Below are 18,803 nucleotides of genomic sequence, written 5' to 3' on the forward strand. Positions count from 1 at the left end.
ACAGCCCTGGAAGCTGTGTAGAAGCATAATCTTTGCACGGACTCTTGGTCATTGTTTAGCGTGGTCATGTGACAGTGGTGACCAATGAGTCTCTTGTCCCTTTTTCATTAGTGCTGTCACATGACCATGATAACCAAAGGCCAGGAACCCTTGAAAAGATTCTGCTTCATAGGGTTGTCCCGATACTAGTATCGGGACCGAATCCGAGTACTTGCGGGAGTACTCGTACTCCCGCAAATACCCCTGATACCGAAATAGAATACTTCCCATACCCCCCCCCCCCCCCCCCGGGCCACTGCCGCCGCATCCCGCCGCATCCACGCTTGGTTAATACGGGGAACATTACAGCTTTCATTTGAATAGCTGTAGTGTTTCCCGCCACGTATAGACACTCCCCATTGCTAGGGTGAACTGTCCGATACGAGCAAGGGGGAGTGTCTATACGCAGCACGAAAGACTACAGCTATTCAAATGAAAGCTGTAATGTTCCCCACCCGTATTAACCAGGTGGCGGCGCGGCAGCATGCACGCTAAGGGGGACATGGCTGGATATGGGGGGGGGGACATGGCTGGATATGGGGGGGGGACATGGCTGGATATGGGGGGGGGGGACATGGCTGGATATGGGGGGGAACGTGGCTGGATATGGGGGGGGGAACGTGGCTGGATATGGGGGGGGGAACGTGGCTGGATATGGGGGGGGGGGACGTGGCTGGATATGGGGGGGGACGTGGCTGGATATGGGGGGGGGACGTGGCTGCATATATGGGGGGGACATGGCTGCATTTGGGGACACATTTACAAAAAAGTATCGGTATTCGGTATCGGCGAGTACTTGAAAAAAGTATCGGTACTTGTACTCAGTCCTAAAAAAGTGGTATCGGGACAACCCTATACACAGCTTCTAGGGCTGTGTACGGATGTTTCAGGTGTGCGGAGATGCACACTGACCGACATGGGCTGTGCGGCGGATTTTGCGCAAGACTGATAAGTGCACAGGGGATGACAGCAGTACAAAGGCTTTTAGGAGGGTTGTATTGGTCTTTAGTGTTGCTTACAACTCTACTGCCTCCTTCTCCATTTCTCTGTTGGGGTCCCCCAAGGTTCTGTTCTTGGGCCTCTCCTATGTTCAATCTACTCCTCCTCCCAGAGTCAGCTGATTGCCTCCCATCGCTTCAAATCCATTTCTCTACCCCTCGGCTCACTCCCTTAATCTCCTCACGTATCACTAATTTACTAACAGATATATCGGTCTGGATGTCACACCACTTCCTCACACTACTTCCTCACACCACTTCCTCACACTCAATCTATCCAAAAACCAAACTTATAATTTTTCCTCCCAAGTGCCCCTTTCCCTGATCTTTGTCAAAATAGATGGCACCGCTATCGGTTCATCCCTGCATGGCAAGGAATCTGAACGCTCCTTTAAGCCCCACGTCCAATCACTATCCAAATCTTGCCGCCTCAACCTCCAAAACATCTCCAAAATACGCCCCCTTCTAACCAATGACACAGGGCTCTTAATTCACTCCCTGGTCATCTCTCGCCTTGACTACCGTAACTTCATTCTCATTGGCTTACCTCGATATAGGCTATCCCCCCTTCAATCCATAATCAATTCTGCTGCCAGACTCATCCACCTTACCAACAGCTCAGTGTCTGCTACTTCTGTCAATCCCTCCACTGACTCCCGCTCACCCAATGAATTATATTCTAAATACTAACAACTTCTTACAAAGCCATTCACAACCTGGCCCCCAGCTACATCACTTGCCTAGTCTCAAAATATTGGTTCTCTACGTTCCTCCTCAGGACCTCCTGCTCTATAGCTCCCTCGCCTCCAGGACTTTTTGAGAGCCTCTCCAATCCCATGGCACTCCTTACCCCAATCTGTTCGATTTTTTTTATTTTTTTATCTCCCTAATTTAAGCTTTTATACAATCCCTGAAAACCTCTTCAGAGAAGCCTATCCTACCCTCACTGTTTTTTTAACTTTCTTCATTGGTTCATCCCACACAGTTATTACTTTTTTATTCTTTTTCACTTGACCCCCCCTTCTAGATTGTAAGTGCCAACGAGCAGGGCCCTTGGATTCCTCTTGTATTGTAACTGCACTGTCTGCCCTCATGTTGTAAAGAGCTGCTCAAACTATTGGTGCTATATAAATCCTGAGTAATAGTGAATGGGCTGACAAAAGCCCAGGTGCCAGGACCCAATTTCTAGTCGCCATGGCGACCTGGTGCCTGGGATTTGTTGAGCCCTGGACTATAGAGTGCATATAAATTGTGTTTTTTTGCATTTTTTTTTTTATACAGTATCGTTGCCATACCTCACTTGTATGGGCACTCCATCATAGGAATTATGTACGCTTTTGCACTCCTGCAAATCAGATCCTGGCACTGTATGCTGAGACTTACTGTAAAGATTAAAGGGGTTGTAAAGGAATTTTTTTTTCGGAATAAGCATCCTTTACCTGCAGACATTCCTCTTTTCACTTCCTCATTGTTCGTTTTTGCTCAGAAGTTGCTCTATTTGTTCTCTGTTCTGTTCACTTCCTGCTTGTCTGATTTTACTGACTACCGTGAAGGGAGGCTTTACTGTGGTGGTCAGTGACGTGCTCACCTCCTCCTGGGAACTACATCTGTGCGGCAGGACGCGCTCTACGTGTTAGAGACTTCAAGGAGGTGTGAATTACTGGGCATGCCGCAATGCATACTGGGAATTGTAGTTCTTACATGAACGAACTATGCAAACCAGGAAGTGAATGAGAGAACAGATACTAGAATGAAGGAATTTAATCGGTATTTACACTTCTTTTTTTTTTTTAACAGAATCATTACACTATTCTGTCTACCTTGCAGACATTAATTTTAGGCAAAATTTGTTTTTCCTTTACAACTCCTTTAAGTTGGTAAGGCAAAGTTTTTAGGCTTTGAGAGCATGCAGGACTTTTGGTGCGCTTTGAGAAAACTCGCCATCACCTCCCGATGCAATAGAAGCCTATGACAAATCGCAGGTAACGGCACAAAACCCGCGGGTAGACTGCGCTGTACCCACCACACCGCCTCAGTGAGACTCGCTCTGTTCTTTGTACTTTTTTTTATCTTGAAAACCGTTTTAACATCAACTGATTTTCCCTTTTTAAGCTAGGAACAAACCTCCCCCCCGAGGACTATGCAGAAGGCGTATTATCCAAGGCACTATAATATACAGGGTTGTTAATGATTTAATTGCAGGCGTGCACAGGCTTGACTTTTACATGTTTTTCTTATCACAAAAAGGAGGTCATAATACATGTTCTCACGTGGGAGTGTAACTTTTTTTTTTTTCTACTCATTCTCTGTGAATTATGTCCCGTGTACCAAGAGAAACCGAATTATAATTGCCATTTTATGAACTTAAACTATAGGCAAAACTTTTGTTTCATTTTGAATAGCACAAGTGATGGGTATAACCCCAGTCAGATTATTATTTATATATATATATATATATATATATATATATATATATATATATATATATATATATATATATATATATATATATATATATATATATATATATATTTTTTTTTATCTGTGTCCCATTGCAGAGATTTCACTTCCTGTCCCACAGTCAAGCAGGAAGTGAGAGGAAATCCCCTGCAAATAAAGGTAATTTCTTTTCGACCCCCCAGCTCACCAGAACTGGTGTCCCCCCCCCCATTAGACGATTTCCCCTCTATTACTTTTCTGGGGACAACCCACATTTTGGGGGTTTTTCTTTTACTTTCAATGATGTAAACAGGACAAATAGAGGGTGGATCTCCCAAACAGGGGCACAGACAGAAATAAAAATTGACAGGTGTTCTAATCCCTCTCCACTCCAAAAAAATAACTTTTAGTAATACTTTAATCCAAAATGTAATACATGATTTTAGAAATGATGCAACTCTTGTGTTTTTTTTTTTTTTAAGATTTAAAGAAGACGCTGGCGGTTCTTCTGGATAATATTTTGCAAAGGATTGGCAAATTGGAATCAAAGGTTGATACTCTGGTTTTAAATGGCACAGGATTAAACTCCACCAATGGTACGACGACTGCCATTCCCAGTGTTGGCACTGGGGATAAAATAAACGTTGCAGGTATGTTTTTTTTACTTTTTAAGCAGACCTTTTAGCAGTTAGATTAAAGTAGAGTAAAGGCTATTCCTGACTAACCTTAAAGTGATATTAACCTCTTAAGCCCCGGACCAAAATGCAGCTAAATGCCCAGGCCAGGTTTTGCGATTCGGCACTGCGTCGCTTTAACGGACAATTGCGCGGTCGTGCGACGTGGCTCCCAAACAAAATTGACGACTTTTTTTTTTCTTTTCACAAATGGAGCTTTCTTTTGGTGGTATTTGATCACCTCCTGCGGTTTTTATTTTTTGCGCTATAAACAAAAATAGAGCGACAGTTTTGAAAAAAGAAAATGCAATATTGACTTTTTTCTATAATATCCCCCAAAAATATATAAAAAAACTTTTTTTTTTTTTTTCCTCAGTTTAGGCCGATACGTATTCTTCTACCTATTTTTGGTTAAAAAAAAAATGCAATAAGCGTTTATCGGTTGGTTTGCCCAAAATGTATAGCGTTTACAAAATAGGGGATAGTTTTATTGCATTTTTATTTTTATTTTTTTACTACTAATGGCGGCGATCAGCGTTTTTTTTTTTCGTGTTTTCTGCGACATTATGGCGGACAATTTTGACACATTTTTGGGACCATTGTCATTTTCACAGCAAAAAAATGCATTTAAATTGCATTGTTTATAGTGAAAATGACAGTTGCAGTTTGGGGAGTTAACCACAGGGGGCGCTGAAGGAGTTATGTTTCACCTAGTGTGTGTTTACAACTGTAGGGGGGTGTGGCTGTAGGTCTGACGTCATCGATTGAGTCTCCCTATAAAAGGGATCACACGATCGATGCGCCGCCACAGTGAAGAACGGGGAAGCCGTGTTTACATACGGCTCTCCCCGTTCTTCAGCTCCGGGGAGCGGTCGCGAGGGGGCGCCCCCGGGATAAGGGAGCCGCCCCCTCACCCCGGATCGCTCAGACGATTTCCGACCGTCGAATGTAGCGGGGGGGGGGGGGGGGGAACCCACGGTAACCCATGGACGTATATATACGCCTGTAAGTGCCATTCTGTGGACGTATATATACATGCGGTGGTCGTTAAGTGGTTAAAGACTGGCGGATTTTTTTTTATAAACTGGTCATACCTGCATGCTTTGTGTAATGATTTTGCACAGAGCAGCCCCGACCCTCCTTTTCTTGGGTCCCCTGACAGTACTCCTTGCACCTCCCCCTTGCCTAGTGCCCCCATAGAAAGCTGCGCTTGCAATGAGTGGGCACTCATGATCACTCCCGAGCCCATCTCTGTGTGTCCATAAAAGACACACACAGTGCTGCTCTGGCCAGCTCCCTCCTCACTGGCTATGATTGACAGGCTCCTGCTGCTGTGTCTTAGCCAATGAATCAGAGGCCAGGGAGAGCCGAGCTTTCGCGCTCATCGATGGATCAGGCTTGGGTACATATGGGAGGGGAGAGGAGATGCTGCACACAGGTTTTTTACCTTCATGCATGAAGGTAAAATATCTTCAGCCTTTAAACCTGCTCCCACCTCATTTCTAAGCCCTATTCTTTCTAATCTGTAAAAGGAAGATGTGTAAAATCTTGTCTGTAGCTTTTCTGCAAGAGATTCTGTTTAACCACTACCTGAACGTGCTATAGCCACGTGATGGCTACAGTGCGGGCGGCCAGTCATCTGATGTCGTCCCATGATTGTGCCCACTGCGGCACGCTCTGTGATGGCTTTGGGACACAGCTGACCACAGATGGGGATAAATGGCCAATCACAGTGGCCCTTTACCATGTGATCAGCTGTGTCCAATCACAGCTGATCACGATGTAAACACCAGCCAGTTATCGGTAAAAAAAAAAAAAAAACTTTACAATCGCTTTAGAGATGCAAAGAGCTTTAAATTGCTGCACTGTCCCACCTGGCAAGACTCCCACGACAATGTGGAACAGTCACTGGCTTGTTACATTGGCAATGGGCAATTTTATAGAGAACATGTCACAGATGGGTACTTTTTATGATTTGCGCTAGCACCTGACCTTTGAAGTTGTCACAGCTATTGGCATGCATCAGTGAAGTCTTAGTATGTACATTGTAAAGTTTTATCACTTTGTTCTGCTCCATAAGAAATCTTGATTGCTCTGCTGCCAAATTTTACAGATCATTACTGGCCTGCTCATATAAGAGTAGCACCGGTATTTTGATGTAGGCCTTTTTTTTTTTTTTTTTTTTTGACATTCAGTATTTTATTTAGTTTTATATTCTACTATGGCAGTCACCTAACCTCCCAATGCATTTTATATTATGCTGCTCCCACAGTCACAGAAAACAGAATTAGTCAGTATAATTTTTGTTACCGATCTATGGAAGCATGTATGGCTCCAATTCATTATGCTGTATTCACTCTGCTTTCTAAATGTTGCTTAATCCCTTTGTATATGACTTTTAAAGCTGAAGTTTGTTTTGCCTACCCTATACCCCCGTCCCCCCTTTCCCCAAATTGGCACTTTTTAAAAGGGGTTGTAAAGGTTCGTTTTTTTTTTTTTTTCTAAATAGGTTCCTTTAGACCCCTTTCACACCAAAGCGTTTTAGCGTTAAAAATAGCGCTCTTAAAACGCTCATAAAATGCTCTCCATGCATCTCAATGGACCCTTTCACACTGAGTCCTGCAAGCAGAATCTTTGGAGCAGCTTTTGAGCGCTGAAAAAAAACGCTCCAAAAACGCCCCTCTCCATTGAAATGAATTGAAAAGCGCTGTAAAAACGCCTTACCCTTTCACACTGAGGTGTTGAACTGGCGGGGCATTGAGAAAAGTCCTGCAAGCAGCAACTTTGGAGCAGCTTTTGGGTGCTGCAAAAAACGCCCCTCTATTGAAATGAATTGAAAAGCGCTGTAAAAACGCCTTACCGTTTCACACCGAGGCACTGCAAAAAAAACAGTAAAACTTTAGAGTGTTAGAGGTGCTTTACCAGCACATTGGGATTGCAGATGAGGCTTTGCTCCAATAACGCTGTAATAACGCTCGAAAAACGCCCCAGTGTGAAAGGGGCCTTAAGCTAGTGCATGGTTGGTTCACTTACCTTTTTTCCTTCGATTTCCCTTCTAAGGCCCCTTTCACATTGGGGCGTTTTTCATGCGGTACAGCGCTAAAAATAGCGCTGCTATACCGCATGAAAAATCATGCCCTGTAGTCTTCAATGTGAAAGCCCGGCGGGCGGTATTAACCCTTTTTCGGCCGCTAGCGGGGTTTAAAACCTCACCGTTAGCGCCCGAATATCGTGGTAAACACAATGGTATAGCCGCGCTACAAATAGCATGGCTATACCGTCACCACGCTGCAATGTGAAAGCAGCCTAAGTGTTGTTTTTTTTTTTTTCTTTTCTTTTTTGTCTGAATTTCTCACTTCCTGATTCTCCTCAGTAAGCTGTTCTGGCTGACGAACCCCCAGCCAGAACAGCTTGGATGATGGTGGCAAGCTTACTGAGGAGAAACAGGAAGTGAGAAATTCAGACAAAGAAAAACTAGAAGGGAAATCGAAGGAAAGGGTTAATGAATCAACAATGCACTAGCTTAAAGGAACCTATTTAGAAAATAAAAAACAAACCTTTACAACCCCTTTGGGTAAAAAAAAATCTCGTACTGCATGGGTTAGCTGCTGCTCGTGTTTTTTTTTTTTTTTTTTCTCCTTTAGTGGAGGAGAGTGGAGATATGCTTGCCTAAATCCTCTGATCCTCCCAGAACAAGACCTGTTCTTGCAGCTCTTGGGGGGGGTGGGGTGTTCTACGCTTGGGGGACATACTAGTGCCCGTTTAGCAAAGGAGCAGGAAAAGAGCTGCCACTGGTACCACAAAAATTTGGTAAAAATTGTGCAAAACGTTCCATCCTTTCAATGCCATTGATTTTAGAGATTGGGGGAGTAATGGGGCACAAGCCTGGGCTGCATTTAGCAGACATACTTTAAGAAGTTTTATACCATGAGATTGGGACACTTTTTTTGAGGTGAATTTGATAGCCCATGCGGTGTCTGCCCAGTACTATCGCCATAAGCTTGAACACTTGCTTGTTCGCAAAATGGATGGATTTTTGAGCAATTACAAAAGATAAATAGGAGCCCTTTTTTCTGGCCACATCGCCAACAAACTATATGTGCAAGAAGATTTTTTGATGGGACGTTGGGGGCCATGTACCAATGGCCTAGAATCTTGAAGCCTTGCTTCTGAAATTTGTTGGCAATGGAAGACTTTTGTACAAAAGATTGCCCTTTCCACTTGAGCTGAGGAGAAAGTCAACTGCAGATCTTCTTTCCACCTATGTGTATATATGGGGGAGTAAAACCTGCCTGAGGGGCTATTAGTTTATGGCAGGGGTGGCCAACCAGTGGCCCGCGGAGCCCTCTGATGTGGCCCGCGACCTCCTGCTCTGGAATGGTGGGTTGGCAAGCCCAGATTGCAGGTTGCCGACCCGCCATACCACAACATCCGTGTTGTGAATGAAGCTGGTGGTAGAGGAAGAAAGTGGCTGCGGAGCAGAGCCCCATGAGCCGATGCTTCCTCTACAGCGCCGGCTTTTGCCACAGGTGGAGTCTATGGCAAAGTTCAGCTAACCTGCAGGATAGACAGTTGCACTACGCTGCACCCGCGGTGTGGGTAAACTGCAGCACATCAGTGTGAAAACAGTATTAGGCCCTATCAGCCCGACCAAATGGGACCCTCAATTCAGCTTTATAGAGCGACAGATGTTTGTTTACGCCCCCGCCTACCTCCAATCTGAAAAACAGAAGGGAATTTGCCCCCTTTCATCTGGGCGGATCGGAGGGCCTATAGAGTAGCCGTGACCTGTCATCCGCCCGCTCCGCTCATTGTGGCCCACGACTGGTTACCAAGTTGCTTAAGTGGCCCTCGCTCTTCAAAAGGTTGGGCACCCCTGGTTTATGGTGATGGGGTACATAAGACATATCCATACTGACTAGGGTTGTGTAAAATTCCATGTTTGGTAATGGTGAATTTCAAAATGGTATTTCTGGGTGGGTCTAGTAAGTGTTGGATGTTGGCCAAGGAGGACATCTTCGGAACGAACCCTTTAAATTGGAAATGAGCTCAAAGTGAAAATTTCATATCTTAAAGGTACCATCTAGAAAGTTTAATTGTACTCAATCGCAGCCCTAGAAAAACTACCTTTTTTGTCCTGGCTTCCTTCTGAAATTAGAAACTTTCTGACATGTGCGTGTGCCTAGGCACTATTGTAACCTCATAGCTGTTTGGGCACTGCTCTTTCTGACTGCTAGTCGCACCGGATTTGCAGTGAGAATTGATGTCACTAATGTGCTACTCACCATTTTCTTGAGGGCTTGCTGGAGAAGAAGCTGTAGATGAGGACCTGCAAGGATCTCCCTGCTTTTGATTCGTTCTATTTAATTTGATCTATAATTCCTGTGTCTCTTACTGCTTCTTGATCATTACACCTTCAATCTTTAATTTACCAGTCGTCATGGTGTGGCTCAGTCATGAAGGAAGCAAAGTTCTGCTCTACCAAAACCGTTGCGTCATAAACAATGGGGTTGGTTTGCTAAAACTGGAGAGTGCAAAATCTGGTAAAGCTCTGCATAGAAACCAATCGGCTTCCAAGTTTTTAATTGAACAAGCTGAAGTTAGAAGCTGATTGGCTACCATGCACAGCTGCACCGGATTTTGCACTCTTTATGCTGGCCATACACCATATGAAAAATTGGACCGTTCGTTTTTCGGCCAGTTAATGGGCGCAAAATCGATAATTGGACATTTTTGAGCCGAAAAAAAAGGACAAGTTTGGAAATTTTCTGCTGAACAAATGATGAATTAAAAGGTTAATGTGTTTCTCGTCCGAATGTTCTTTTTTTCGAAAATGGGTTTGGCAGATTTTTCGTATAGTGTATGGCCAGCATTAGTTTTTTAGTAAATAAACCACAGTGTGAAGGAAGGCATAGTAAGTCGCACATAGGGAAACCAGATGAAGGGAGCCTATAGTCGATATTGCTAACTATACCCTTTTGTCTAAAGCACATCGTTCATTTACAGGTCTTTGCATCATTAAAGGGGAGGTTCACCCTAAAAACGACTTTCTAGTATTACATTGGCCCCCCACATTACAATACAATTATGCCTATTATGTTTTTTTTTATGCTGTACATACCTTGGTACAGCCAATTCACCCGTGGCTTCCGGGTTGCGAGTCCCGCGGGAGTGGGCGTTCCTAACATGCTGGTGATTGACGTGATGACCAAAAACGAGCCCCCCCGTCGCGCAAGCCGCGTCACGATTGCCGAAAGGAGCCGAATGGCGGGGCGCAGTATAGCGCCGACTCGCCGTTCGGCTCCTTTCGCCAATCGTGGCGCAGCTTACGCGACGGGGGGAGCTCATTTTTTGTCATCGCGTCAATTACCAGCATGTTGGGAACTCCCACGGGTTTTGCAACCCGGAAGCCACGGGTGAATTGGCTGTACCAAGGTATGTACAGCATAAAAAAAAACATAATGGGCGTAATTGTATTGTAATGTGGGGGGCCAATGTAATACTAGAAAGTCTTTTTTAGGTTGAACCTCCCCTTTAAAGTGTCTCTAAAGCATCCCTCCCACCTCGCCCCCCCCTCCTTATACTAAGATGAGCCCCATTGCGATCCAGTGCTGTGCATGAGAGCTGCAGCTCTCCTAGCTTTGTCCCGCCTCCCTGGGCAGATCAAAAGCCATTAGCTCACACCTATCAACTTTAGTAACCAGGGTGGGGCAGAGACCCGCTGTGTCAATGAACGCAGCAGCAGATCTCGGGAGCGAGCCCGCACACGTGCCCCCATGAGAATCGACTATCGGGGCAACAGCAAGAGGAGGAGCCAGGATCGCTGGCGGGGGACCAGAGGAGAGGAGGATTGGGGCCGCTCTGCAATTGTACTGCAAAGAGCAGGTAGATATAGACTGTGTGTGTGTGTGTGTTCTAAACTTTTTTCCCCCTTTACTACCGCTTTAATGTGGAACATCATTAATGGTGGATCTGTGTCTGGCTTTTTTTCCCAATTTTTTTTTTTGGGTGTCTGCCACAGTGCAGGTGGCTGAAATCCGAAGAGTTCAGGGTTCGGTGTTGATCTGTTGTCCAGATATCACAGATTATTTGGACAGGAATAAAGTACTTCCTATCCCTTGTTTCTGGGGCTCAGTGATCCCGTACAGAGGATCTGTACATCAGTGAGATAAAAGTGCCTTATTCCGGCAGGTATTTTTACACGAGAGCCATGTTACAGGAGACTACTGGAATTCCACCAAGGGTCGAAGGGTAGTGGAATTGATCCCCTCCACAGAGCTCTCTATCTAGCCGGTTCATCTTACCGGCATTCATGGGCGCTTGGCACAGGTTAAGCTCGTGGATTGTGTAACTGATGTTAGTTTGTTGAGAACAAATGGCCTGTTGCAAAGACTTCAAATGCACCGAGATAATCCCTTTGTCAATGTGCTTATTATAAGAACTAATTTTTGTGTGTTTGTGAGAAAAGAAGAGTCGCTCAGAGAATAATAGTGCGAAGATCCAGACCACAGCAGATTGTTATGCAGAGAAAGGGATAACTCCAACACAAGTAGCCACATATCCGAACACAATATTATAATAACCTATCGTTATTAGGGTTGTCCCGATACCACTTTTTTAGGACCGAGTACGAGTACCGATACTTTTTTTCAAGTACTCGCCAATACCGATACTTTTTTTTAAAAATGTGTCCCCCCCCCACAGATGCAGCCGTGTCCCCCCCCCCACAGATGCAGCCGTGTCCCCCCCCCCACAGATGCAGCCGTGTCCCCCCCCCCCACAGATGCAGCAGTGTCCCCCCCACAGATGCAGCCGTGTCCCCCCCCCCACAGATGCAGCCGTGTCCCCCCCCCCCACAGATGCAGCCGTGTCCCCCCCCCAGATGCAGCCGTGTCCCCCCCCCCCCCCAGATGCAGCCGTGTCCCCCCCCCCCCCCAGATGCAGCCGTGTCCCCCCCCCCCCCCCAGATGCAGCCGTGTCCCCCCCCCCCCCCAGATGCAGCCGTGTCCCCCCCCCCAGATGCAGCCGTGTCCCCCCCCCACAGATGCAGCCGTGTCCCCCCCCACAGATGCAGCCGTGTCCCCCCCCACAGATGCAGCCGTGTCCCCCCCCTACAGATGCAGCCGTGTCCCCCCCCCCCCCACAGATGCAGCCGTGTCCCCCCCCACAGATGCAGCCGTGTCCCCCCCCCCCCACAGATGCAGCCGTGTCCCCCCCCACAGATGCAGCCGTGTCCCCCTTACCTGCATCGCGCCGCATCCCCGCTGCCGCCGACTGGTTAATACGGGCGGGGAACATTGCAGCTTTGAATTTTTTTTTTGAATTTCTCACTTCATGTAAGCTCGCCCTCCATCTGAGCAGTTCTGGCTGGGGGTTAGTCAGCATGCTCGCCCCCTCCCTTGGGACTACATCCCTGCGGGGAGACGCTGTGAACGTTCACAGCATCTCCCCGCAGGTTTGTATTTCACAATGGTCACTTTTTCACTCTCCTCATCTTCCTTCTCCTCCACTTTCTTTTTTTGTTTCCCCCATGTTTGTCACTTTTATGTTTTTTTTTTTGTTTGGTGTTCACGTTTGTCACGTTTGATTAGTAGGGTGCGGGTCCTCGGGCCAGCCCTGAACGTCTTGGGAGTGGGTGGACATGGCCTTCTGGCTTAGTTCGCCTGCTCTCATGGGGTCTCCCTTCGGGGGAGCCCCACCTAGTACTGGGAGGGTTCTGTTTCAGCAGACCCTCCAAGGAATGGGGGTCTGTCGGCTTCGGTTGCACAGACCCTGTGAGTACCTCAGTCCCTGTCAGGAGCCTAACGCCCCGGGGGATCAGGGTTTGGTCCTTCTTACGGAGGACCAATTGACGTAAGCACCCGTCTGCACTTTTTTGTTGCACCTCTTTGTGTGTGCACATTTTTTATGCACCGGGTGGAAGTTTTTTGGGTGTGTTTTGCACGCCATGAGCTTTTCAATAGAGCATCTCCCCGCAGGGATGTAGTCCCAAGGGAGGGGGGCGAGCACGCTGACTAACCCCCAGCCAGAACAGCTCAGATGATGGGGCAAGCTTACAGGAAGTGAGAAATTCTGACAAAAAAAAAAAATTTCGACGGGAAATTGAAGGAAAAGGTACGTGAACCAACAATGCACTAGCTTAAAGGAACCCATTTTGAAAATAAAAAACCAAACCTTTACAACCTCTTTAAAGCCCAACTTCAAGATCTTTAAAAAGCATTGCACTTTTTGTCCCCATTTTATTTTAAGTAGCCTTGGTCTTAAATGTTTTAGGTAGTAGTACATTTGTAGGGGGCAGGCAAGCGGAAGACAACAAATTGCTTAAAAAAACACAATTGTTATCTCCACCACAGCGGCCTCTGGGTTCCTGTACACCACTTCCTTGAACCACTGGTTGGGTAGCGTGCACTTGATGGCTTCTTAGTGGTTCCCCCCCCCCCCCGACTCAATGTACCAAAAATTCCAAGCATCCCCGTGGCTTATGCACAGGTGTGCCGTGATGGTTGTCCCTGGCTGCCAGTGCACATCATTTGAGTCTCTCACAGGTTGGGCATACATGGTGGTTTCTCTGTGGATACTCGCAGTGGAGTCACCATAAAACTGGTCAGTGGCGCTAGTTTGGAGGGAGCCAGCTGAATTGGGAGAAGGAAAAACATTTACACATCCAAGAACATGTGTTTACGGTAGCAGTTGGTTACAACGTGGACTATAAGGCACCTTTACACGACCTGATCAGACCCTCCATTCACCACTATGGAGCAGCGGATGTCAGCGGTGACGCCCACTGCTATCCAATTCGATCATGTCTGCCAAATCCAGGCAGGATGGATGTCCTATTTTCCATCCATCTGGCAGATCGGATGGCATCAGATGACAACGGACAGGCTTTCCGTTTTTCAACCGATCTCCCTATAGAGGAGATCGGGACTCCGTCTCCACTCTGCACAGTGAGCAGAGATGGACCGGTCATCTGCCTGCTCATTGGGGATCAGCGGAGTGGTCCCCACTGAGCAAGTGTAGTCTGTCAAACGGATCCGCCCCGTGTGAAAGGGGCCTAAAGAGGAACTCGTGCCAAAAGTTTAAAATGGTTTTTAAATCCCACAGGGGTCTCAGTGCATTCTGCACTTGGGCCTTATCAAATCCATGTATGGGTTTTCAAATGAGAAGACCTAATTTTTGTCAGCACTGGCTGTAGCTCCTCCACAGACTAAAGCCCAATTTATGGAATTTACTCCAGAAGGCGGTACTGTCGACACTGCAGTTTTGTCTTTCATAATCCTCTGTACATGACGGCATTCACACAGGAGAGCCCACACAATCTCTGCTCCCTCTTCTCCTGAATGCTGCCAGGGCCAAACTGCAGCTCTGCCTGTATTGCAGCCATGTACCACCTCAGCTATACCCCTCTGACAACCTCATTGTAGTTAAAGAGCAGCTTACTAGAGAGACCGAGTTGAGACCTGTGCCTGCCTCCAGCTATGCAAGGGAAGCGAGTATTCAGTAGAAACGTTGGCTTGTGTTGTAAATGATGGCCACCGAAGCTTAGCCATGTGCCTAGTAAGGTGACCACATTTTCAAACTGCCATTCAGGGACACACCCCCTCTCTCACCCCCCCCAAAAAAATGAGGGGGGGGGCGGGGGAAATGTAGTCTCGGGGTTGATGGGGAATTTGGCAGCAGGTTTTTTGTCAGGTAAATGTGCCATTTGCCACCAGATGCAGTGCTGCTGTCACTCCCTCTGCATGAGCCAGGTGCGTAGAAGGAAAGGAGTGGCGTCAATATCTGGAGAGTGACGATCACACCAGTGCTTGCTGCTTGCCTCTTGGTGCCAGAGAAGGAGGAGGTGCCAAGGTGGGTGGGGACAGCAGTGCTGTACTAGGCACAGGCCTCGCTCCCAGTCTTACTGTCTGAGAGTAAATTGTCAAGACGCCAGGCAGCACTGGCCCTAGCAACCAGTTACGGAAATGTAGTTGTTAGTTAGGGGGTGGCTGTGTCCTCCATTTCATTCTGGGACATTGTATTGTCCCAGAATGAAGCTGCCTGGGACCTGGGACAGACATGTCAATTGCGGGACAGTCCCTGGCAATCCGGGACACGTGGGCACCCTAGTGCCTAGTACAGGTTGTGTCCCCCCCTCCCCCTTCAGTCTGCGCCAGTAAAATTTAATGAAGTCTGCTCATTTGCAGAGCAGATTTGTGCCCTTTCTTTTCATATATAGGCTTTTTTGTGAAAATGGTCTTTTGTGAGAACCCTCTAATTGTGGTAGGTGGAAGTCCAATTGCAGGTGATCTTGTCATTCCCGTGTCCTGTGTGATTATAAGAATATGTGGGGTTTGGCAATATTTCTATTCATTTTTGGTAGGTATGGAGAAGCCAGAAAGGTATCCAGTGTCCAACTCTTCCTGTTGTCATTACAGGCAATTGGATCCTGGCTTCTGGACTGGGCTGACTGCCTTCTAAATTCCAGATTTATTTGTTCATCTATGCTCTGAACCTGACACCGCAGGCTAATTTACTTCATGAAAGCATCTTGCTTCTAAAATCCCTTTTCGGTGTATTTTTATTCAGTGTTGCAGCTATATATAAAAGTGCAAAGCTGTGATTAACGACACGTTATTTCTAGCCGCTCGTGGCTTCCTGTTTGGAAAAACAGATTTCTGACTCTAAAAAGTTGCTGCGTGCATCCAGGTATCGGAAGATCTTTTGTATAATGCAAGCATTGTTATTACACGAGGGGAAACAAATGACATAACCAGAGTCTGAGGGTTGTGCTGGCGGAAGTTGAGGTGTCTTATGATGCTGCAGAAGACACTACCCGTATGCCAGTTATTCAAACAATATCAATATTTCCAGATGACAAGATTTTACAATCTGACAACCAAAGTTTTAAGTAGAATGAAATCACGATTTGATAGACCTCAAACATGATATGCATCTTTTGATTAACTGGGCTGCTGCACATTTTTAGAATAAGCATAATTATCAGACGGATGATTCTTTTACATTTAGTGTAGACTAGGGTGACCACATTTCCAAACTGCCATTCAGGGACACATCCCCTCTCTCTCCTTCCCCAAAAAAGATGAGGGGGGGGAAATGTAGTCTCGGGGTTGATGGGGGAATTTGGCGGCGGGTTATCTGTCAGGTGAATGTGCCACTTGCCACCAGATGCAATGCCGCTTGCCACCCATAGCCTGCCACCAGATGCAGTGCCGCTGTCACTCTCTCTGCATGAGCCACATGCGTGGAAGGAAAGGAGTCGCGTCACTATCTGGAGAGTGAAGATCACATCAGTCCCTGCTGCTTGCCGCTGGGTGCCGGAGAAGGTGCCGAGGTGGGTGGGGATCGCAGTGCTGCACTAGGCGTAGGCCTCGCTCCCGGTCTCACTGTCTGAGAGTAAATTGTCACTGGTTGCAAGATGCCAGGCAGCGCTGGCCCTAGCAACCAGTTCCGAAAATGTAGTTATTAGTTAGTAGGGGGTGGCTGTATCCTCTATTTTACTTTGGGACATTGTATTGTCCAGGAATGAAGGTGCCCGGGACCCAGGACAGACATGTCAATTGCGGGACAGTCCCGGGCAATCCGGGACACGTGGGCACCCTAGTGTAGACCTAATTTGTAATATTTCCATTATGGTACCAATTAAGAAATATGCCTAATGTTGGGCCTTATTCACATGGGCATATTTTTGTATTTCAATTTTTTATTAAAAGAAAAACGAATTCTAGAATAAACAGACGCATTGACAGAGTAGAGTAAATTTTCAGATTGTCAACATAATAGAGATATAGAAGGTATGGCCATAACACATATCCATCATCTATCGCAATAACAGAACGTAAGGTGTGCGATATGTATCCAAATACTAATGGGGTTGAATAATAGTCTCCCAGCCATGATTCAGAGTACCACTACGTATAAAGAGTGGCATGGGCATATTTTTAAGTGTACATCCATGCAAAGGGCTGCACGCACATGCATGGTCAACTTGGGACAAGTGGTTGTCCCTGCAGCTCCTGCATTCCAATGGACATCAATAGGGACTGCCTTTCTGTGGATGCACAGAACACCTTTGCATCTTGCATGGGCAAACCTGGGCCTTCGCACAAATGTACACCCATGTGACTGAGGGCTTAAGTGCTGGTTATGCATAAAAGGGTCAGGTAAAGCTAGAGGCCTAAAGGGAAGGGAACTATTTAAAGGGTAACGCCACTCTTGCAGAGGAAAAAAATGGCAAATAAAAAAATAAGATTGCGTATGCAGTTACGACGCATTGTAATTGAATGTTAAAAATTTTCTTCTAAATCTGCTGTAATTTGCTCAAAACCTGGCTACCTGGAGGTGTTCCTTACGCAGAATGTGTATAGAACGCCCCCCAGAAACATTTCCTGCTTGTGTAATTATCTCTGATTTTTCCCAGAAGTCTACACGAAGATGCAAGTCGGGTTTTAGGCATCCCCTGCAACAGTCATTTTTTTGGAAGATGCTCCCAATAGGAAATCATGTCTAAAGGGATGCAGGCCCAGCAGCTTTCCTCATTGGAGCTCTGCAGCTGCCGCAGCTGATTGATGGTTATGAAACCACTCCCATTTGACATTTTCCACATGGACACAGACAAACAGGCAGGGTTTTCTTTAGAATAACAAAAGGTAGGAATCTGCAACAGTAAGACCCCCTTTAACACTGGGGCCATTGCGCTCCTCCTTGGCGCGGTTTAAGCAGTGCATTTTGAGCGCTTTTAACCCCCCTGCTGGCGGCATAAGGTGTACTTCTTCGGATCAGTCCATCAATAAATAGAGAACATCTGTTCTTTCTCTAAAAATCTCACCTTTCACACTGGAGGAAAACGTACTGAATAGACGGATAGTCTTTGTGCCTAGCAAAACATTTAGCTGGCATTTATTTTTTAGCTCTAAATTGGCCACGGTTTGTTGGCTAAAATACATTTTTTTTTTTGCCCTCTTTTCGCAAAGATCTTTTCTAAAAATGAAAGCAGCTGTATTGACAGTAGTTTTCCATTAACTCATGTTTTATGGAAAGCCAAAATTGGCAGACTTGTGCCATATTCTCGTTGCGTTGAGCCTTGTGTTTTGTTGCTTGCTGGTGGTCGAGGCTTTTTGCTAGGTGGGCCGTTAACACAAGGCTGCTGAAGTGTGACTGCTGGGAGGAACAAGAAATCTCCATGCAATGTACATAAAGTGAGAAGCTGTTTTACCCATGTCGTTGTACCGTTAAAGCGGGGGTTCACCCGAAAAACACATTTTTAACATTAGATTGAGGCTAATTGTGGGAAGCAGAATCGGGTGTTTTTTTTTTAAATCCATGCAGTACTTACCGTTTTAGAGAGATGTTCTCCGCGGCTTCTGGGTATGGTCTGCGGGACTGGGCGTTCCTTTTTGATAGCCTTCCGACCGTCGCATACAGCGCGTCACGAGTTGCCGAAAGTAGCCGAACGTCGGTGCGCAGGTGCCGTATAGAGCCGCACCGACGTTCGGCTTCTTTCGGCAACTCGTGACGCGCTGTATGCGACCGTCGGAAGGCTGTCAATCAAATAGGAACGCCCAGTCCCGAAGACCATACCCGGAAGCGGCGGAGAACATCCATCTCTAAAACGGTATGTACTGCATTGATTTAAAAAAAAAACACCCGATTG

The 18,803-nt window shown here is 46.4% G+C and overlaps 1 protein-coding gene across 1 annotated transcript in view; it reads left to right on the forward strand.

The window, feature by feature from the left end:
• Positions 1 to 18,803, forward strand: part of MGAT5 (alpha-1,6-mannosylglycoprotein 6-beta-N-acetylglucosaminyltransferase) — a 221,001-nt gene that overhangs the window by 84,031 nt on the left and 118,167 nt on the right. The window contains exon 3 of the mRNA XM_040358088.1: positions 3,959 to 4,126. Coding sequence (XP_040214022.1) covers positions 3,959 to 4,126 — 168 coding nt within the window. The remainder of the gene's footprint in view (positions 1 to 3,958; positions 4,127 to 18,803) is intronic.

The sequence above is a fragment of the Rana temporaria genome, chromosome 6 (assembly GCF_905171775.1).
Source record: "Rana temporaria chromosome 6, aRanTem1.1, whole genome shotgun sequence".
Taxonomy (NCBI): Eukaryota; Metazoa; Chordata; class Amphibia; order Anura; family Ranidae; genus Rana; species Rana temporaria.